The sequence below is a fragment of the Barbatula barbatula genome (assembly GCF_947034865.1).
Source record: "Barbatula barbatula genome assembly, chromosome: 12".
Classification (NCBI taxonomy): domain Eukaryota; kingdom Metazoa; phylum Chordata; class Actinopteri; order Cypriniformes; family Nemacheilidae; genus Barbatula; species Barbatula barbatula.
The window spans coordinates 12,837,762-12,859,685 of NC_136775.1; the positions used below are offsets into that span (position 1 = coordinate 12,837,762).

General features: G+C 37.9%; 5 protein-coding genes across 7 annotated transcripts; 2 read left to right on the plus strand and 3 right to left on the minus strand.

Moving 5' to 3' along the window:
• Nucleotides 1-37: 37 nt before the first annotated feature.
• pafah1b3 (platelet-activating factor acetylhydrolase, isoform Ib, gamma subunit) lies at nucleotides 38-3,887 on the minus strand. 2 transcript variants are annotated; one of them, XM_079469386.1, is made up of 6 exons: nucleotides 3,765-3,887; nucleotides 3,257-3,343; nucleotides 3,017-3,106; nucleotides 2,786-2,902; nucleotides 2,204-2,326; nucleotides 38-1,727 (listed from the first exon to the last, which is right to left on the minus strand). In XM_079469386.1, the coding sequence occupies exons 2-6, from the start codon at nucleotides 3,335-3,337 to the stop codon at nucleotides 1,479-1,481; spliced, it is 660 nt and encodes a 219-aa protein (XP_079325512.1). In that variant the 5' UTR covers nucleotides 3,338-3,343; nucleotides 3,765-3,887; the 3' UTR covers nucleotides 38-1,478. The 2 variants fall into 2 exon arrangements, with proteins under 2 accessions (XP_079325512.1, XP_079325513.1); XM_079469387.1 differs by lacking the exon at nucleotides 3,765-3,887 and having other exon boundaries at nucleotides 110-1,727; nucleotides 3,257-3,612.
• Nucleotides 3,888-4,390: 503 nt separating this feature from the next.
• Nucleotides 4,391-7,271, plus strand: prr19 (proline rich 19). Its single transcript, XM_079469388.1, has 3 exons — nucleotides 4,391-5,756; nucleotides 5,825-5,973; nucleotides 6,085-7,271. The coding sequence occupies exons 1-3, from the start codon at nucleotides 4,403-4,405 to the stop codon at nucleotides 6,622-6,624; spliced, it is 2,043 nt and encodes a 680-aa protein (XP_079325514.1). The 5' UTR covers nucleotides 4,391-4,402; the 3' UTR covers nucleotides 6,625-7,271.
• On the minus strand, nucleotides 7,203-11,248 carry tlr21 (toll-like receptor 21). Its single transcript, XM_079469391.1, has 2 exons — nucleotides 11,140-11,248; nucleotides 7,203-10,486 (listed from the first exon to the last, which is right to left on the minus strand). The coding sequence occupies exon 2, from the start codon at nucleotides 10,349-10,351 to the stop codon at nucleotides 7,379-7,381; it is 2,973 nt and encodes a 990-aa protein (XP_079325517.1). The 5' UTR covers nucleotides 10,352-10,486; nucleotides 11,140-11,248; the 3' UTR covers nucleotides 7,203-7,378.
• cnfn (cornifelin) lies at nucleotides 10,512-12,158 on the minus strand (the record flags this gene model as incomplete). Its single annotated transcript, XM_079469392.1, has 3 exons — nucleotides 10,512-11,595; nucleotides 11,713-11,849; nucleotides 12,035-12,158. 3 exons carry the CDS (start codon nucleotides 12,156-12,158, stop codon nucleotides 11,506-11,508), a joined length of 351 nt encoding a protein of 116 aa, XP_079325518.1. The 3' UTR covers nucleotides 10,512-11,505.
• A 4,799-nt stretch (nucleotides 12,159-16,957) lies between these two features.
• On the plus strand, nucleotides 16,958-19,734 carry cxcr3.2 (chemokine (C-X-C motif) receptor 3, tandem duplicate 2). 2 transcript variants are annotated; one of them, XM_079469044.1, is made up of 4 exons: nucleotides 17,015-17,045; nucleotides 17,495-17,625; nucleotides 17,725-17,858; nucleotides 17,973-19,734. In XM_079469044.1, exons 3-4 carry the CDS (start codon nucleotides 17,826-17,828, stop codon nucleotides 19,062-19,064), a joined length of 1,125 nt encoding a protein of 374 aa, XP_079325170.1. In that variant the 5' UTR covers nucleotides 17,015-17,045; nucleotides 17,495-17,625; nucleotides 17,725-17,825; the 3' UTR covers nucleotides 19,065-19,734. The 2 variants fall into 2 exon arrangements, with proteins under 2 accessions (XP_079325169.1, XP_079325170.1); XM_079469043.1 differs by lacking the exon at nucleotides 17,495-17,625 and having other exon boundaries at nucleotides 16,958-17,045.
• Nucleotides 19,735-21,924: the final 2,190 nt, after the last annotated feature.

The window sequence follows — 21,924 nt, forward strand, 5'->3', positions numbered from 1 at the left end:
TAGATGACTTCTTAGCCTTTTCATTAACATTACGTTATAGCCAGATTCTGAATTAAAAGTTAATTTGATATTTTTTACACTATCGTCTTGATAAAATAAAAACCTGACTGAAGTATAAAATAAGTACAAAGAGCGGCTCAACCACTTTATCAGGTTTTATTCCACCGTTGAGATGAGATATTTTACAATGTAGCAAGCTTTATCACAGTACCAGTCTTTCATTCTACATCAAATTGAAGGGATGCAGTTGCAAGATCGTCACTTAATTACTGGAAGATGACAATGTTCACAAACATCCTTAAAGACAAGGCAAGTATGATTACAAACACAAGGACAGAGCAGCAGATAAACCACATATAAGAGAATAACAATGTGATCAACATCACTTAAAAGTATGTAGTTTTAACACCCCTAGAAATGAAATTATAGATTTGATGAATATAGATTTACTGTGACTGTAAAGAGCATTCAATTGTTGACTTTAGTTTCAAGATATTTTCGATTTCATTCACATCGTGTAACTCTTTTAAATACCCCAGAGGCAAAGGTACATAAAAATTACCTGCTTAAAAAGAACAGCTGACCACAAACTTACAGAAAACACTACACCAAAACATAAAAAACATGAAGACATATATGGAGACCCACTTTGTTCCCGAAATAACAAAAAATACAAAATTACTGAGATAGACAATCGCTAAATCAATATTTTACAACAAATCATCAGTGAAAGAAGCAAAACAACCTCATGGAATCATAGCGTTCAGGCATGCAATCCTAAAACATCTCAGAAAAGTTCTTATAGTAAAGTACACTCTCAGAAAAAGGTACAAAAGCTGTCACTGGAACGGGACCTTTAAAAAGCTACAAACATGTAGAGTTTAGGTACAGATACATGCATTTGCACTCATGCGGTGTAACGTGTATTTTTTTAAAGGGTACCGCCCCAGAAACAGCTGAATATGAGAACTGATATTAGCCCCTATTCTTCTATTCAGCAAATAAACAGATAGTTCCAGTTTACACAGACTGTTTTTTTTGTTCTGTTTCCTAGACAAACATGAAAGAAAATTTGTCATGACCTTAACCATGATAGCAGCATGTAGCCCTTATGTACACTTCAATATCCGTTACACATCAGTGGTCATAAAGTTTATGTCATTTTAATATATAGTCATTAAACTAGAATATATCAGGCTGTGTCATGGCAGTTGTTTTTGATTTATGTGCAGAGCTTTGGATTGCCCAAACCATTTTGCATATAGAGAATAAATCCAAATTCACAACAAAAACAAAGACTTATTTTTTGTAAAACGAGGAAAGTAATAACACGTATTGATGAAAAGCATGTGACGCGGTGTCTATTAAACAGTCATGAATTTCCTGAGGGTGTTTTAACATGGGCTCTGTTTAGCACACAGGTAATGTGCAATATAGGGTGGCTGTGCTGAATATTGTTGTATTCGTGTTTGCAGGGCCTATTTATCTAACAGGGACCTGATGCGTTCGTGTAGTGGCTCACACACCCTCTGATAGGCCTGAAGTGTGAGGTGCAGATAATCGAACATATCCTGATGTGAGATGGAACCTTCTGACTGAACGAAACCAGGATCCACATCCAGAAACGAGCAATGAGACAGGGATGCTATCTCAGACCGCACTAGAGCGTTCACACTCGCGTTACGCTCACGAAGCGGGTTTGGACTCTTACCTCTCGGCAGCACACCCTAGAAGAAACAAAACAGCAAATGAATAGGGTTCCATTTTCTCTAATGACATTAAAGGCCCATGTGTGATTTTTTTAAGAGAATCTATTGACAGAAATGCAATTTAATATACATAACTATGTCTTCAGAGTTGTATAAAGACCTTACATAATGAAGTGTTGCGTTTTTATAACCATAGAATGAGCTATTTCTATCTACACTGCGGGTCCCCTTACATGGAATTAACCATGTTGCTTCTAAAGTAGCCCTAAACGGACAATATGCTCTACTTTCGGAAAAGAGACTAAAGGTGACGACATCTTAGTCCTGTGTCAGCTACCGCAATGCTTGAAAGTGAGGGGCGGAGTGAGCCGTTGGGTGCTATTCGCAACCCCACTACTAGATGTCACTTTACCTTTACCACTGACTTTGACAATATTGGATGATGATATCAAAATAAATTAAACCATTGAAGTGACAGAGGTAGTTTAACTAACCAATATAAGAGTGTGAGCATGGGGCAGCTTCTTATGAATCACGTTGATGATAGCCATGATGCCTCCACAGATCTGCTCCGGGTTGTGACCATGATTATTAGTGCCCACCCACAATACTATCACCTGTAAAAAGAGTTTTTATTTAAAATGATTTGCTGAAAAAACATAACACATAATTTCAGCTGCCAAAACAATGTAATAATTTTCCTTGACGTCACATTGCAAAAAATACACAAACATATAACCCAGCAATTTCTAAGCATCTATGCAATACATCACAGTATCGTTTACATGTACATAGTGCATTCAGTAATACCTTGAATAAATTGATAAAGGTCCATGGTTCAACTAAAAAATATAGCTTGAAAAAGATTTGGTAGCTACATTGGGGAGTATGTTTTTGAAAATTATGTTTGTGTCTCACTATGTTACAAATGATTAATTTATGCAGTTTTCAGTCAAAGTGACATATTCTGCACTTGCTGTAAACAGGAAATGTATTTAGTTGATTTACAGTGAACATTGTAGAGTAGCGAGTACCTAATTTCACAGGTTGCGATAAACTGTACAAAAGCCATTTACCTTGGGGCTGATATGGTCCAGTTCCCCATTTATGAGTCTCCATAGTACATGCTGTGTAGCATCTCCTCCAATTCCAAAGTTCAAGGCATGAAGAGGAGAAAACAATTTTCTCCAGATCTGCCAAAAAAATAATAATAAGGTAAACGTATGGCAATAACATGACCTAAAGCCTAAAACACTTGTATGCTGACCTTGCTAATAGGCCTATCGAATGAAGCAATTTCTGAGTACCTCGAACTCATGCAGAAGCTGGACGAGTGAATCTCCAATAAACAGAACATCAGGCTCCTTTCCCTTACTGTCTGACACAAAGCGATTGTGCTGCAGGAATAAAATGTTTTCATTTGATCATTTCGGCTAATAATTACTAAAAATACACAAAGCACTGGACACACATAAAAAGCAAATACATAAGAACATTGATGGTGACGGAAATGTTGCACAGAATATAATTCGACAGTACACACACACCAATGACATCCATCGACCGTCTCCCTGTGTGTCCTGACAGGGGGTGGGTGTGGCTGCAGGGTTACAATCTTCACCACTCATTACTTTCTGAAAGATATAGTTAAACATTGATGAGAAAGAGAATTTAATCCCAAAACGAGAACGATCACAAACTGAATGTGGATTTTCTTCCTATGAACTTTTTAAATATATAATGACTTGCAAAACAATCCCTTCAATAAGTCCACAATGGTTGTGCTACTGCACGTTTACATTACAGCTAATCCTAAAACCCGATGCACAATGAAGGTACGAATTAAACGTGTGGCTTTTAAAATACGATACGCGTAACTGTAGTGAACTAAGTAGCTAGCATGGCTAAGGTAGCACTTAGCACATATAATGCTTTCCACTTGGAAGAACACAGCTCAAACCATGCGTAACTATTACACTTATGTCTATTCACACTTATAACACATGTTAACACTTGAGTCGATTCATAGCGGAGTTAAAATGTTAATATCTTTACCAACTAATATAACCAAAACAGAGTTGTGTGTTCAAACAATCAGCCAGCGCTCAGCTGCCCAACCCCGGAAGCTGGAACACCGGAACCAGACACAGACATTACTCTCAGATCGCCGAGCACATCGATCTATGGGAATTTCATTAAAACTTATTTAGGGTAAAACGACCGTATTCGTTTTATTTTTTCTATGGGTTTTATATGTATAAATAAAATACTTAAAATATTGCTAACAGCTTTATAACAATTGTAAACATTTGTTTTTTTCCTCCTTGGTGCAGGTGGGAGTTCTGCGTTTGAAGCATGTTGCTACGCAACAGAACGTTAAATGTAACTGCCATGAAATTATATCGTTAATATTCTACATTTGCAAACGTTTTAACTATATTTCTATGTTACAGGTTTGACATTTGACAACGGAGAATGCACTTTTGACATTTGACATCACTTTATATGAGGTAGGCCTAGGCTACGTTCAAACCTGTATCTAAAATGTTAAAGCGCATCAGACACAAAAAAATAAGTACTCACTTTACCCATTACCAATGCAATACTTGGCACTCATCTTTTATTTGGAAGTTTCATTATTTGACAAAATACGTTTTTGTGTCCATATTTTATAGTAAACTCATGAATACACAATGAGCCACCACACCTGCAAGAGCTTACCACGTAAACGCAACGTGCTGAAATCTTCCTGCAACCTCAGCATGTGCAAAGCTCAGTCTTCATCTCATACAGCCGGTGTTAATCCAGTATGCTATAACAGCATTAAGACATCTGCGCACAACTCTTCGCCCCACAAAGTAAAGTGTCTCAAAACCAGGAAGGAGAGGAATCAGATTCGAGGTCAGGAGAGAAACTGGTCTCACACAGGCCTTCAGCAAAGTAGAAAAATTGGCAGCGAGAAAGCACAGCATGGGTGCCATTCAGTAGCTTCTTCCAGAAAAGAAAAGTATTTTGCTAAGCCATTTCTCCCCCAAAAGCCGAGCATCATAACAGAAGGACGCCTCACCTCCATCCGAGGTCTCTTTAGCCACGAGGTTAGATCTATAGACATTGAGAGGGTCGTAAGTGAACAACTGAAGACAGAGAAGCAGAGAAAAGATAAAAGAAAACGGTCTGTGATGCATGTTACATCACCATTAGCTCCTCATCCGCCATCATTGCCCGATTCAGACCAGGACTGCATTCTCGATGAAGTACAGGAACCACACCAGGAACCAGAAAAAACTATGAGATACTCAAGAAAAGAGATTACATCTCCAAGTGATTTACAGAGTAATAAAGAAGTCACAGTGCCTAAGGAATCATCTAGACAAGATGAGAAGCATTACAGAAGTGCCAACACCGTGAAGAAAGATACAAAAAATAAATCCAGGCCAGACACTTCAAGCAGCCTGAAAGGAACTTATGAATTTATGGTTTTGTCATCGCCAGAAAATAAACTGGAATATCAGTTTTGTTCCACTCCAGTTAACAGGAATATTTTAGATTTCCAAGAAATAGACTCTCCCAAATCACACAACGAAAACAACAGAACTGACACTATTGCTGAAGAAAAGTGTGCAAAGAAGATTCAAAGATTTGAATCAACTGCTGCCATGGAAAGATTGTGTGAAGATGATGTTCGACAAAGCAAGAGTGATCCCTTTTCATCTAAACTGGACTCTGGGACTGGTACATTGACTGAAAATGATAGAGTGCAGATATCAGCGTCTGTTAGGGAAGCTGTCAACAAACTGGCTGCACGTTTGGAGCGCCATGTGCCACGGCGCCCCCTGCTTGCGGAATGCAGAGACGTGCTACTGCAGGCTCTACAAGAAACCCATAGATTCCATTTACAGCATTACCTGCACAATTCATTTATTGATGGAAAGCAAACAAGCAGTTTCGGTTCAGGACAGACACATGAAGACTGCTCACAAATATGTTTCAGCCATGCACTGGAAAATGAAGAGAGTGGACCCAACAGCACCACAGATATATGGACAGGTAATGTAAATAATTTACGCTTAGAGCAGTGTTATAGTTGTGGATTTTATTTATTGACCTGTGCACAGAGAATGCCATACAGCAGAAATATATAGCAGAGAAGGTAAAGCAGGACTCAGGCAGAGGTGCTTCAATGAAGAAGAGAAGAGTACAAGCAGAGAGGAGATTTTCCCCTCCAGTCTCTTTAAAACAACCTCGACAGTCCGACACAGATATGGTAAGCTCATTTTTTATCAAATTTAATGAGACAATTTAATTTCCCACTACACACAAAAGCAAACTTTTTAGGACTGGATATCTAGTAAATTGTATTGATTATTCATTGTAGTTTGACCAGTCGAGGACTGCTAGGTGGTCTCAGGATTGCTTCAAAACTCAGCATTATCCCAGCACAACGCTCTTTCAGCAGGATCAGGCTTTTTCCCAACTTGCCACTCTCATACCCAGCACCCCACCTTGGGCGAATCCTTATTATAAACCCTGTTCTCAGCAGCTATCGGGGGATTTACCAAGAAGAGGTGAAAGTATGAACAATTTAGGTTTAGATCTCATATCTCACCAGTGGGAAGAAAAAACAGATCCTATGTTTAATTTAAATCCTGAAAATGAGAATAGGAAACAAAAAGTGCAGGAGACTTTTTTGGGAGAATCCAGCTTTTGGTCCAATCAGCTGCAAGTTCAGGATGTTAGAGACAGATGGGCTAAACTCTCATTCTCAGCATCCTTTCCCCCGGAAGGCTTTCAATATAAGCCATTTTTTCGATTTCCACATCCGACTAACTCCCAAGATAGGTCAGATTGGCATGGTATGACTCTTTGTGTCAGATCAAACACACCAGATAAGGTATTTTGTCATAATTGGGAATGATATGGTTAGACTAAATACAGGGCTCATGTGAATATACAAATGTCTGCTTACTATATTTGTATGAGCAACATGTTATATTACTTTTAAAGACATCCACATGTAAATCACTTCTACATGTTACATAGAATTGAGAGTTCACCTGATTCACATTATGTATAATTGTGATTTGTCAAGTTTAATAATAGCACAGGTAATAAAGGTGACTGAAAAGAATGCTGTTGCTTGCACTTCTTAAGAGCAGACCTCTCTCTTTGATGCAAATTGTTTTTTCTTTTGAGGTAAAAAAAGTCTGCATTTTAATTTTAGAACAATTTTCATTTTTGGATTTTTACTTGACAGTTATTGTATCAAAATATTTAAATTTCTTTGGAAATAAGATGTGATTTTGTGATATTATTTTATAAAACAGGCTGATTTTGATTGATATGTAGACAACCTACTAAAGATTTGAATGTGACTCATTTCACAATTTCTGTACAATATATGTATCTGATTAAACATTTTGTATGGTTAATAGAAAATCAAAGCACACAATTCTATAATTGGGAAGGTAAATAGATCACAGTTGGTCTCCCTGTTTTGTTTAAAAACCACTTTAATGTACATGTATAATATCACCTTAAATGCATAATAAAACATTTAAATTTACATTTTGTTAGTTGGTATCTTCATTAGTATGGTAGTAGTAGTTGTATGATTAGTAGTATGACTGCATATATGAAGTAGATATTCAAATAAATGTTTAGGTAGTAAACTAAGGCATCAGGTAATATACTTCATCATCTCTAGGTGTCTGGTTGACAAAATATTCTCTTTCCTCCACACCCACACCTGTTTTCTCTTGTCTTTTCTTTTCATTGTCCTCCTTCAACTTCTGCTCCTCTTGGCCAGCAGTGTTGCTGCTCCTCAGTGCCCTCTTAAGCTGGCTCCAGAACAGCTCTTTTGCACTGGTTGGATCTGAACAATTTTCCCCAGGCCATTGTAAATAGGTCTTTTTGAGCATGACATTCCTCATACGGTGATAAGCGGACACTTGCCGCTCGGCAATAGGTTCCAGGAAGACCAGCAAAAGCACATCTTGCATTTCTTGAAAGAGCCTGTAGCTGGCCAGCTGGATCTCCAAAGAGCACCATTCACTGCGAAGGAAACTCTGACTGACCACGCAGATCGTTTTGCGGCTGCCATATACAGCAGCCACGATGTTGTCAACGATATCCCGTCCAAGCTCAAAGTCTCTGTGATGGAGGCAGAGCCGAAATGAAGAGCCCTCCAGGTTCGGTAACAGTTGTTCCATTACCCAGTTTTCATCTGCTGAGTTATAGGAAACAAAAGCGTCAAACTTGTATTTCTCCTCCTGGTCCCGTAAACGACGCCACTGTTCTCCGAACCACGATCGAAAGACGTAGTACCCGTACTTAAATTTCCAGTAAAGTCTCACGTAGAGAAGTGGTATTATGGTTAGTAAAATTGTGAATGCGTAGGTGGAGGAAAAAAGATAGAGTCCTAAGTCTAAATAGCAGACATTGGTGTCAAAGTTGTGAAAGAATGATCCTGTATGGTCTTGGCATGTAATGTTGTAAAGATACGGAAACTGGAGTCTTTGGTTGCTTATGGTCCAGTTCTGCAATTCGGTATTTTGGCAACCACAACTTAGAGGGCAACTGCGCAGGTCAATATATGTAAGATTGGTTAGCTTTCCCAATAAACCTATGTCCAATGTCAACATGGCGTTGCGATTGAGATGTAAAACCTTTAGTCCAGTGAGATTTCCGAAGACCTCTTTGGAGAACAATTTTATGCCCATGTTCTCAGCATATAAAGTTGTCAGTTTTCTGAGGTTTTTGAAAATACCTGGCTTGAGCTGGGCGATACCAACACATGAGTTGTCCAGAGTTAAGAACTCCAAGTTTTCCAGGTCATCAAACGTTTCAGCACCGAATCCAGTGATATGGTTGTTGGTGAGGTAAAGTCGTTTCAGAGCAGTGAGACCGCGGAAAAACGCACAAGGCAATAAGTTTATTCCATTCGGCACCTGCGCATCGAGTTTCAGGTCAAGCAGTTTTGTTAGATTTAGGAATGGAGAGTTTGTGTGTTCTGTGTAATACAGAATCTGGTTTGCCTGTAAATCCAGCACTTGCAGTGTTCTGTTAAGTTTCCCAAAGAGCGTGCCGTCTATCTTTTTCAGACGATTTCTATCTAAATAGAGATTGGTTAAGCTATCCAGTCCTGTAAAGGCGTGCGGCTTTAGCTGTGCGATCTTGTTCCCGCCCAGATCTAAAATTGTCAGATTTTTGAGAGACTTAAAGGCGTTGTTAAAAATCACAGCTAACTGGTTGTTGCGCAAGTTCAGGGTCTTCAAGCTGATGAGATCTTCAAAGCTGTCTTCATAGACATCAGTCAAGAGGTTGTTGTCTAGTCGTAGTGTTACAAGATCTCTGAGTCCACTCAAAGCTTTGTGGTCCATATAAGCAATAATGTTAATGTTCAGCTGAAGGTTTGTCAATCTGGGTGTGTGACTGAAGGCAAAACTGTTGACCTTTAAAATACGGTTGTATCGAAAGCTCACATTTCTCAGGCTGTAAAACTTATATTTTGCTTCTATGCAGGATAGGTTGGTCAAATGGTTGTGCTCTATCTTGAGACTTTTTAGTTTGTTTTGACCACTTAGAAACCACAAGCAGTCTACATCTTTTATCTCATTCCGTGAGAGGTCCAAGACACCGGTGATATTGGGGCATAGATTAAGCGTGTTGTTTTGGATAGATTTAATGGAGTTGTACTGGCAGATCAATTTAGGTATTTCTTTTTTTTTATGGCTTTGGGATCTCAGAAGATTACAGAGTGAACGCAGTGCTTGATCATCCTTCAGTTTCAATCCTGAGAAGTCAACATGCCAGGGTCGTACATTAGTATTATTTAGAAGTTTGATGATAGAGACATTGGTAAAGCGCAAACGCAGGTAGGTTACGTTCCCCAGATTCAGCCCTTGAAAAGCCTGGAATGACAGTAATGTATTGTTTGAGAAATCTAGCTCTTTTACATACATCAGGAAAGCGGCATCACATCCCAGCGTGTGCAATTTATTATAACCAACATAAAGGGTGGAAAGTGACTTTGGCAAAGGGGCGGAGTGATGCAGGGTGGTAAGATGGTTGAAAGAAAGGTCCAGTTTTGTCAAGCTGGGCAGGTGTGTTATGCTTTCAACCAAAGCTGTGAAATTATACAGGCGGTTCCTGCATAAAACAAGCATATTCAGGTTTGTCAAATTGGAAAACAGTAACGAGTCAATGTCAGCAAGCTTGTTGCTTCCCAGGAGAAGCTCTCTGAGATTATACACATCACCAAAGACATCACGATGGAGAGATGACAAGTTATTGCAAGACATATTCAAAGTCTTTAGTTCTATCAGATTAATGAAAGCACCTTTGTCAATGTTACCAAGTTGGTTATTATCCAGAACTAGGGAACTCAGATTAGGCAGATGTTGGAATGCTTGTTCTGGGATTTTTTCAAAGCTGCCGTGAGACACTGTAAGGTTTGTTGCTGTGGACAGCAAATCTCTCACTATTAAAGTTATGTCAGGCTCATGTGGTTTGATGCATCTGTAGGTTGTGTGGCTGTTATCTGGTTCCTGGATGCAATTCCTGAAACTGTAGTTGAAGGCAAATTTAATCAGGCATGTAAATATTGCCTTTACGATGAATTCACGACATGCAGACTTAGCCATATTTCTTCAGACAGATAAGTCAAATTGCAGTTTGAAACGTTTCCCGTCAGTTGCATTCAATAAAAAACAACATTAGGGAGTTGTGTGGGAGTCCCTCACACAGTGTAAGCAGCTCTTAATCCAATTTACAGCCAGCTGGGAAAATAAAGGAATTCAAAAAGATTATAAACTGTTTTTATTAATGTTAACCTGTAACACAACTCGCCTTATCCAAGCATCTAGTGTCTATGTATATTAATACAAATTAGAAATGTGGATAATGTAGACTCAAAAACATTTAATCCTAAACAATCCTTGTAGTGAAACTTCAAAATTCCGAGAAGGGTTGCAGTATACATGTGACTGAAATCAGGAAATGTGGTCATGTTTAGCCCTCAAGATTTAATTTTCCCTTTTTTATTAACATCACCTTTCTTAAAATAACCTAAAGTAAAGCGATTCAATTAACATAGTAATTTCATAGTAATATAGTAATGTATGTGTCCATTTAGAAAATCTATATTTACAAAATTTAGATGCATCAATTCACAATTCTGCTCAACATACAATGTCGAAAACACATAAAGGCTTAGTATTCTCATGTTAAAGAGAGTATACATCAAACAACAAACATCAAAATAATACGTTTTCATTGGATTGTTCAACTATTAACAGGTTAGCAGTCAAATGCAAAGAAATCTCACTTGTTCATTTCCTAATAAGCAGAAGAGATGTTACATTTTCTTTATATTTAACTTAACATTAAACATTTTGATTTACAGTAAATGTTTCAGTTATTCAGTTCCTACCTTTTTAAAATCATTCCTGTTTCTCAAAACTGTTGCAAACTTTTTGTCTCTTACTTTTAAATGCGGCTTCTCTTTTCACAAAGATCCAAAAGAGGAACAAAATGGCTCCGCGTTTCAGAACAGAAGCAAAGCCTCTCATAGCTTGATCAAATTGCTTTGATTATTTAAAAAAAGTCTTGTGAACAAATGTATTACATATATAAACCTGTTTGCCACATCACTTAGACTGCTTCATACATCATGCATCATGGTACAATAAAAAAGTAAAGGTTAATTTATACAGTTGTTTTTAGCCTGTGAAATAAAAAACAATAAAACAATTATCAATGCATCCATCCATCCAGGATTGTTTCGCTTTTCTAATTATTATCCTCTCATCTTCTGTTCTCGAGCCATCTGGCAGAGTCCACATGGGCCGAGGCAGGACATGATGAGCCAGTCATCACACAAAGTGCCCTGTAATAAGACAGAAGACATTCCTATACATATCATTGTGAAGGTGGAAGCACTCATACAGTATTTGCATGAAACAATTAGTTTAATAAAGAATATTGGTTATTAGTTGTGGCCTACATTGATTTGATATTTGTCACGGATGCTGGTTCTCAATGCAACCATAGCTCCAGGTAAGAAGGGCAAACAGCAGGTTTCATTGTGATCCTGTGCCACCTTACAACCCAAGACGCAGGGAATAAAAGTACCACACAGACCTAAGGAGCAAATCTGTGTCAGAATTCAAACAACTTTATAACCTTGGACTATTCTGACAATATTTTATTACAGCCCATGTATGCATTAAATTACAGTAAACGTATCTTTTTTAACTTAACTAGATTCAGCTAACAAGATAATTTGATATTTGTTTTTTATTTATTTATATTCTGAGCATACTCACAGATGCCACAGTCGTCACAGCAGTCACAGACACCAGAGCTCCAGTCAGTGGAACCAGAGGAGACGGTGAAACTAGTAACAGTCACCTGAGGCTGCGAAGTGATTATTTCTGTCTGATATGACATGACTAATGCAAACAATAGAAAACACATTTTGTCAATACTTAAGAATTTCTCATTCTAAAGGATATGACCTACAGTTTTCACAGAGATAAGAGAAAGTTTTTGACATTGAAATTGCAAGTAATTGACTGAAAGTCCATGTAAGATTTATATATATATACCGAATCGGTTCGGACATATCTAGTGCTGTTCCAAACCCTCAACCATACGTAGGTTTAAATGTTTAAATGTCACCATCTCTCTTACCTGTTTCCAAAATTTGCTTTAAATTCCAGTGTTTCTTGTTCAGCGGAAGTGGTGCTCAGTTTTTGGTAGGACCCAGCGAAGTGGAAAATAATCCCAAGGAAAAGAAGGGGAGGAGAAACCTTACCTCGGGATTTTATACCTGTGCTGATGTCATTTTTTCATGTGTGTGCTCATGGTGTGGACTGGTAGGTACTTCATGACTGTTGTAAACTGAAAGGTAAAATATTTGATTTTTAGGCGAGGACGTTTCCACTCTTTTGGGTCCCCATACATCAAGACACAATATACATGTTGCCTATAAGCCATAAAAACACTTAGCTGAAAACACTGTGTCTGTTTGTACACCTCAATAGATATACTGTATGTGTGTGCATTTCCCTTTTTGACAAACCCAACAGTGACAGATGCCCTCACAGCACGAATCAAGGTCACACGAGGATTTCTGACCTCACTATACCACTCTTTAATGAAGATGTTGATAGATTAAGTAACATTTACTTAGAATATTGAACACTGAAATATGAATTATTATTATTCCAAATCTGTACTGTCATGTACAGTATGTCAAACATTTTTGTCTGCTGCTGTGCCCTTATTTTAAAGCAAACATTGGTTCAAGGATCAGGGCTTTGTGACTTCAGCTCACTCATACGTCAGTGGTTACCACCATGCATTTGTTAAATCATTCTTGATCTGTAAACAGTTGTGTGACGATGACATATCACAATGAATACATTTAGCTTTAAAAGCAAATATCCACACACAAATTGTATAAATTTACATTTATTCGTTTAGCAGATGCTTTTAAAGTGACTTACAAGGGAAACAACAAACTGATTCATCTTAGGGAGGTAATACAAGAAGTAAAATAACAAGTTTCAACAATGCTAGACAATACCTGAGAATGTTTATGTTATAAATTAAAAAAACTTTTGGATGATGCTGTCACAAAACATATTTTAACCTGATTTTTTTCAATATTCAGGCTGACCAGACTTTTCCATTACTTGAAATTCTTGGACGCAATGAAGAATTAGTGGATTTTTTGTAAGTACAAAGGTATGTTAAAATAGCAAGGTTGTTTGTATCATTCCAAAGAATCAGTTGAGTTGTTTGACTTCAGTTTACACATCAATGACTCATATAATTTAGTCCACTGTACCTAAATGAACGCCCACTAGTTGTTTGCTTTTCCATCAAAGTGAAGTCGGGTCAAGCCCCATGCAGTGCTCTCTTTACCATATCACAAGTCCTCTATAAATAATTACAAAGTTCTAAACTATTCCAAACAATAGTCATTAATATACTGAAAATGTAAGAATAAATGTGAGAAGAATTATCCTTGAAATTAAAATATTTCATATACAATATATCTAATCCACAGCAGTTGATTTATTTGATGGCTTATCTGCTAATTGTTTTTAGATTCTGTAGTCAGTTTCTCTCACATTCAAACCACTGTAACCACAGAGACAATGCATATGAAACCAGATTGCCCAATATCTGAAAATACAATCATGCAAAAGATTCCCTTTCGTTACCATCAAACAAAAAGCATGTGTAAATGTACATGTACTGTACTGTTTTATACACATTGTGCCTATAGGCCTATATTTTACTTTACTTTCCCTAAATCATCTCACTAGGAAAATAAAGAGAAGGACATCGACATTTTAAGGGAACTAAAATAAAAACTAATGAGAGAATATTTGTGTCAGAGCGCCAGAGTGTTGCGTCTCTTCCTACGAGGTGGTTAGAAGGTGTTTTTGGTTGCTCTAGTAACATTTATAAACAAACCCTGCAGTAACTGACGATAGAGGACTTGAGCTCCTCTGCCCGTTATACAATGACGTTATTCAACTTCCACCTTCCTCAAAGCAGGGTATCATATCTTCCATTTTGTTGAATTTAACAACTGTGACTGAAAATACGAGTGGTCAAGATATTAGGTTAGATTATTAGTTTGTTTAGCATCAAGGATGCATCGAATGTAGCCGGGCACAATCCACTTTAAGTCCCAGAAGTCACCGCGGTGCATCCATCAAAGTTAGTTCTTACGAGGCTGCCTCGCAAGACCGGTCTCCACAAGAACACAAGTCCGTTCTTGGAATTGAAAAACGGCCCATGATATCGCCTCGCTTTGTCGCTGGCAGGCAGAACAGGCCTAACAACCTCATAGCAAGAGACTTGCGACACACAACGACACAGTTGTTTGCGGTCTGAACACACTGCTTTGGTCCGTCTGTACTATAAAAAGAGCAAAGCCACTGGACTTAAATAGACGGGGCCAGGGGAAAATGGACATACGTCGACCTATTCTTCATAGACCATTTAACAAGATATTAACAACACTGGTTCAGAAGCTATTACTGTTTCAGTTTCAGACATTGATGACTAACATACACTCGCCTATTAGGAACACCTGTTCAATTTCTCATTAATGCAATTATCTAATCAACCAATCACATGGCAGTTGCTAAAATGCATTTAGGTGTGGTCCTGGTCAAGACAATATCCTGAACTCCAAACTGAATGTCAGAATGGGAAAGAAAGGTGATTTAAGCAATTTTGAGCGTGGCATGGTTGTTGGTGCCAGACGGGCCGGTTGATTTTACAATCTGCTCAGTTACTGAGATTTTCAAGCACAACCATTTCTAGGGTTCACAAAGAATGGTGTGAAAAGGGAAAAACATCCAGTATGCGGCAGTCCTGTGGGCGAAAATGCCTTGTTGATGCTAGAGGTCAGAGGAGATTGGGCCGACTGATTCAAGCTAATAGAAGAGCAACTTTGACTGAAATATCCACTCGTTACAACCGAGGTATGCAGCAAAGCATTTGTGAAGCTACAACCTTGAGGCGGATGGGCTAAAACAGCAGAGGACCCCACCGGGTACCACTCATCTCCACTACAAATAGGAAAAAGAGGCTACAATTGGCACAAGCTCACCAAAATTGGACAATTGAAGACTGGAAAAATGTTGCCTTGTCTGACGAGTCTCGATTTCTGTTGAGACATTCAGATGGTAGAGTCAGAATTTGGCTTAAACAGAACGAGAACATGTGGTGCATCCCACAAATCTCCATCAACTGCAAGATGCTATCCTATCAATATGGGCCAACATTTCTAAAGAATGCTTTCAGCACCTTGTTGAATCAATGCCGCATAGAATTAAGGTAGTTCTGAAGGTGATTGGGGGTCAAACACAATATTAGTATGGTGTTCCTAATAATCCTTTAGGTGAGTGTATGTACCTATATCCGTGAACAACATACTTAATTTTCACATATGAGCATTGGCTAGATTCTCATTTAATAAAACAACACAGTACCCAAAATCAGTTACAGAAACATAAATAAAAAAGAATCTATGCATCACAGAAACCAATAATAGCGAACATTACAAGAAACATTCAAGTCATCAAACAATAATGGCAAACCACACAAACCCCATGTTTAGCATGCAAGTTATGACTACAACACACAAATCATCATCATCACAGTTTGTCATTTGTCTGAGCAGACGTTGGCTTGCGTCATTAAAACAATAAGCCCCAAGAATCAGTGGGTTACAATGCATGTTAACAAGCAAGTTAGCTAAGGGGGGTTGCATGATGCAAATCGGTCATAAAATGCATTAAAATGAATCAAATAAAACACAACAAATAAGATGTAATCATATTAATAAAAATATAATTCTTTTGTCACACAAAGTAGTTTCACGGAAAGTTTTGTGGCTGCAACACAGCAGTTGCCACAGCAGTTATAAATATGGCCATTTTATATCAGAATCACAGATAAATCTGTTTTAGAATTTCAACATAGTGACTTTTAATGATGTTGTAAACTGTGAATCACTACAAATCGTGGATTAAATAAGAAACACACAATTCAGACTGGAGAAATAATGGTCTGTTTTTCCAGTTATTGCTGAAAACGTGTGAATTTATAAGGTAAGATTTTTATATGCTGGACTTTAAAAAATAATTGATAGAGATAACGGTCTGTGTTCACTATGAAACGTTAATGTTTTTTTACCATGCAGAAAATGTGATTAAAAGAGCTGTGAACTGTGAACTGTGAACCTGTGACCTATAACCTCATATTCGACTTTGGCAGATGATTTAGACTGTTCTTTAAAGTCAAGATACAATTTTGAGTTAGATAGATAAACCTTTATTTCTCTTATCATGCAATTGTGCATAATTGTGTTACTATACACGTTTTAAGGTTATGTGATGAGTGCTATGCTTTGGACAATTATGGTCCCATCTATGTTTTAAAAACTATGAGCAGCAGATTAAAACACAGCATCTATGAAAGTCCACCAAAATATGCTTTTTGACTTTGCAAATAGAATCTTCTCTTATTGGAATTTGTTTTGGTAAGAAATCATGTTCTAGGAAAATAAACGTAAATAGACTGAGACTAGATGTTTAAAAATGTGAAATATTTCCAGTGGATTTGTGGAAGGAACAAAATGAGAAGCAAGCAAGAGAGAGAGAGAGAGAGAGAGAGAGAGAGAGAGAGAGAGAGAGGGGGGAGGCAGGAAACAAGATGAATGTATTTCCTGAACTCTTAGAAATAGCCAGACCATCATTTTATCAGAGCCATTCAGCCCCAATACAGACTGCAGCACTAGAGCAGGTAGGAGAAGAATTTTTTCTTCCAGTGTATTCTTTTAGTTATTGATTTTTTTATGTGAGTTCTTGATACAGATATGTATTTCTTATGTATTTTTAGGTATTTTTTAAGTTATCTAAAATCAAAATGAAAATCTGCAACTTCCAAGCTGCAGCAAGTTTCCTTGTGTTTTTTGCATGTTACTGAAATAATAAACTTGAAGTTTGTCAATTATTGAAAAAAATGATCAAAACAATTGTTATTTTCATGTTCCGTAGAAAGACTTGTACTGTATGCTGATGCACAGCACTCTCACTTCCTTGCAGTTGTACTCTACTATACTTGCTTTTTAAAACACGACTCCTTCAGCATAAAAACCTAGAAAACATTCCTCTTCATAACGCCATTTGAACAACATTTCAACATTTGTACAACATTTCAACCTTTCACATCCACCTGTTTCTCCTTTACAGTTTATAAAACACAAGTTTTTTTTTCTGAGAACCCAGAAGATTGAGCAATTTCTCCATACTCAGCAAACTGGGGATTTCAAAACAACGCTTTTGTCAAATGAATGCAGTTTTATTTCCCCTTGGACACAACCGTCAGTTCTCCTTTGCACTGTTTGTATCGAGGTACCTTAAATTTAGTTTCAGTGATCTTCACTTCCCTAAAACTGTACCTTTATTTTTCTATTTTTCAGTTTTACCCGAAGGGGAAAGACATTGCAACAAGATAGCGTGAGAGACGAGTGCATCTCGTGCCCACTATTCTACTGCATGTCTCACTGTTTAAAAGTTCACCATGAGCAATTCAATCACAACCATTGACCCCTGGGTAAGGACTAGGCATTAAAGGCATTTGGCAAGATAAATATGTGATATATACTTTACAGTGCAACTGTGAAAATAACCAACCCGCTAAAATGTAGTATTCTCTTTCTTACTGTAGGATTACAATGACGACTACAATGATAGCAGTTCTGTCTTTAGAGATGATAGGAGTGCTGCCCCCTGTGGCCTGACAAGCACATGGACGTTTGTTGGTCGCTTTGCCCCCATCTCCTACATCCTGGTCTTCATCTTGGCACTAGTGGGTAACATTCTAGTGCTGTGTGTGATCCGCCGCTATAGGCAATCTCGGCACAGCCCATGTTCCTTCTCACTGACAGACACCTTCCTGCTTCATTTGGCCATCTCTGACCTGCTATTGGCTATAACACTGCCATTTTTTGCCATGCAGTGGATCAGTGATTGGATGTTTGGCTTGTTTGTGTGTAAGATGGCCGGAGCTCTGTTTTCACTTAACGTCTACTGCGGCGTGCTGTTTCTGGCCTGCATCAGCTTCGACCGCTACTTGGCTATCGTACACGCCATCAATATCAGCTGGAGACGCAAAACCTGCCACGCTCAGCTGGCATGTGCCGTGATCTGGGTAACATGCCTCGGCATGGCCTGTGTGGATGTGCACCACCGTCATGTTGTGCCGCTAGTTGGTAGCGGTAAGCGGGTGTGCCAAACAGTGATTTCCCAACAATGGCAGATTAGCATGCAGCTGATTAGCCTGTTTCTTGGATTTATACTACCTCTATTAGTCATGCTGTATTGCTACATTCGCATTTTCAAAGCATTGTGCCATGCCACTACACGCAGGCAGAAACGGCGCTCGCTGAGGCTCATCATCTCTTTAGTGGTTGTGTTTGTGGTAAGTTGGGCCCCTTATAACGCCCTGCGGACGACTGACAGTCTACGGACACTAGGGGTCATTGCTGACACCTGTGGGTTGAACAAGGTGCTTGATGTGGGCATTCTGGTGACAGAAAGTATGGGTCTAGCACACTGTGCTTTTAATCCTCTACTGTACGGCCTTGTGGGGGTTAAGTTCCGCCGTGAGCTCGCCCAGATGTGCAAAGCTCTGTTAGGACCCAAGGTGTACCTTGGATCAGCAGGATCGTCCCGTGGTCTGGGATCAAACCGCAGGCCTACTGGATCATTCAGCTCAATGGATAGTGAGAATACCTCATATTTCTCCGCCATGGCCTGAAAGACTGTAAAAGATAGAGAAGCGAAAGCAGAAATTAATTTTGAAGTGATGAAAGATTGACGTAAAATAAAGAGAAAAAAAGGAACTGATAAGTAACAGCATTTTAAGTGAAAAATGACATTATAAATAAAAGTTTACATGCTCATCTGTGCATAACGTTGTCTGATGTACAGCACATTGACTTTTTTGTAAAGGTAAAAAAATATGTTCTTTTATTTTTTCTGTTAAAGATGTATCTGTATATTTTAATGTGGGTTTAAAACTATTCCATCAAAGCTTTAAATTCAACTTTATAGGGTAAATTGTAGTTATATTCAATGGTGGTATAGAATTCAGTTCAGTTCAACCTTTTTTTGTATTTCAGATATTTTGCTCTGCTGCAGATAAATGAATTTTCCCCTTGGTTGTCTGGGGTTATTGTCACACACAAGAACTGAAACCATTTTATAAGAATCTACATCTATTTGTTCACTTTATTAAACATAAGATTCTAATTTTGTGTTTTACTTTTTCATAGGCTTAATTTTTTAACCTGTTCATTGACATTTTAAATGAATTGTTACACAGAAAGTAGTCATGGACATAAATTGTTATTTGCTTTTTTTGTAATTTCTGTGTTTTCCTTTCTGATAAACTGTTTTCCAGTTAAATTGTAATAAAAAATTTGAGACATGTGACTCGTTTCCTTAAATGAAAGACTTAAGGGACAGGTGTGCCTTTATGTTGAAATACATTTTTAAAGTAAAATAGATCATATAGTAAATTAATATAGGAATAGTGTGTAAAATGTGTGTATAGTTCAAATTTTGGGATTAAGTCAAGTCAGTTTCATGTAAATAGCGCTTTTTTACAATTTTCATTGTTACAAAGCAGCTGTACAAGAAAACATTGACTATAAGCAAAACATAAAAGGTTATGCAAGTCAAAACACAGGTCAGACAGACTATAAATTCCTATATGCAGTATTAATAAAATAAGACTATAAAATTCTATTCAGGATTAAGAGTTCACGCTATTCTTGTAAGCATTTCAGTTTACACAAAAATGAAACTTCTGTCATAATTGACTCACTTTACTAATTTCTAACCGGTATGAAAGTCATACAGGTTTGAAATGACATGAGGATAAGTCAATGATGACTATCATTGCAAATTTATTGAGGGATTTTTCAGTCAGAATATAAACTAAAAGTCTAAAACTGAAAGTTTTAAACCAAAACTAAATGTCTAAATTTGAAACTAAAAGTCCAAGTTGAAAATGAATTTGGTATATCAAATGTATTTTCCCACGTGACATGATTAAAGTTTAATAGATATGTTTTAATCATATAACCTTTGTTTTAATCATATTGTGTGCTATATAACCATTGAAAATTACATTGACACAGAAGGCAATTAAACTTGCAAACAAAGGCTGGATACTATGAGGCGCCGTATAGGGTTTAAATCAAACTGCGCTTATGAATACATATATAAAAGCGTCCATACACACATACATTGCTCACATATACATGTATAGTATTGGATGTTCAAGCAAACACATATGAAAAACATGTGCGCACTAATGTGAAATCCATACCAATAGGCCTACATATTATGTTAGTAATGCATGCATGTACACTTTTTCACGCATACATATAAACTCGATGCGTGCAAAACACATCTATAAAACACTCGCACATACATACAAACTCGATGCTTGCAAAACACATCACTCGCACATACATTTAAACTCTGCACACACGTCTATAAAGTTCTCGCACATACACTCGATGTGCGCAAAACACATCTAACACTGAGAGCGATAATAGCATTGAAGTTCATTAGTCCTTTACTTGCTTGTGCAAGTTGCAACGAAGATTATATAGCCGATTTCTATTAGGGTGGCCATTTCCATAACACCAAAAAGGAGGACACTTTGCAGCATTTAGTGAGGCAAGAATAACTGCATCTGGTGTATTCGCAAATACAATATAATTTTGTCTATCATATCTATGGTATCATGATACAGTGATTCTGAAATAGCCAACTCTATTCATTGCCAGACAATTTGATCAACAACATATCTTGATGTAGACCTGTGTAACAGAAGAGGCAAAAATGTGTTTGTTCACAGTATTTGTATTTATTCAAGACACTCCTGTATGACTGGTGATGCTTGACTGCATGATAGACTTTACAAAGATCTGCAGCGGAGATTTTGTCATCCTGAGGTGATGTTGCCTCTCGAAAATAAGACCTAAGGGAAGAACCAGCAGCTCGTCGGTCACCTTTATGTTTTTCAGCGCTGGCATGTCGGTCAATGGCGGCTTTCCCTTTACAACTAACGTCCACTTCACAGCGACATAGTGTGCAAAATAAATGGAAAGCATCTCTGCTGCTTTTTGATATGAATTCGTGCTCTTTTGTACATTCCGGATTAAATGATGTCGGACGTTTCGGCATGTTAATTATGATGTGACGTAGCCAGTACGTGCTCCACCTCCACGTCGTGGAGGCTTGTTTACGTTTTTAACCAATTATATATCAGATATTTATTTGACACCTCATTCAGCCAATCATTTGTTTGACCGGAGATCTTACGGCGTCAGACGCTGCTTCGTCCCAATAAAGGTTTAACAGCGCATCTTTAAGGCCGATTCAGCGCAACTCCGAAAAGGAGGACAAATGAGTGTCCGGTTTGAGGCTGCGCCGGACACCGGACAGGGGGCTTAAAATCCGGACTGTCCGGCCAAAAACCGGACGTATGGCCACCCTAGGCTCCATACATGTTTTCCGAGACTCGCATTGCTCCTTGCCCGATCGACTTTTAACTATGGCAAAGCAACGATATAAATTAACCTATAAACTAGCTTTAAGAC

Bases quoted from the DNA above. Each gene is read 5' to 3' on its own strand.
- pafah1b3 (XM_079469387.1), bottom strand. From the start codon at position 3,364: ATGTTTAACTATATCTTTCAGAAAGTAATGAGTGGTGAAGATTGTAAC. The intron at 2,327-2,785 runs GTAAATGGCTTT...CTCTTTTTACAG, and splicing joins TGGACCATATCAGCCCCAAG to GTGATAGTATTGTGGGTGGG. The intron at 1,728-2,203 runs GTTAGTTAAACT...TGTTTCTTCTAG, and splicing joins ATGCTCACACTCTTATATTG to GGTGTGCTGCCGAGAGGTAA.
- prr19 (XM_079469388.1), top strand. From the start codon at position 4,403: ATGAGCCACCACACCTGCAAGAGCTTACCACGTAAACGCAACGTGCTG. The intron at 5,757-5,824 runs GTAATGTAAATA...ACCTGTGCACAG, and splicing joins CACCACAGATATATGGACAG to AGAATGCCATACAGCAGAAA. The intron at 5,974-6,084 runs GTAAGCTCATTT...TATTCATTGTAG, and splicing joins GACAGTCCGACACAGATATG to TTTGACCAGTCGAGGACTGC.
- tlr21 (XM_079469391.1), bottom strand. From the start codon at position 10,351: ATGGCTAAGTCTGCATGTCGTGAATTCATCGTAAAGGCAATATTTACA.
- cxcr3.2 (XM_079469043.1), top strand. From the start codon at position 17,826: ATGAGCAATTCAATCACAACCATTGACCCCTGG. The intron at 17,859-17,972 runs GTAAGGACTAGG...TTCTTACTGTAG, and splicing joins TCACAACCATTGACCCCTGG to GATTACAATGACGACTACAA.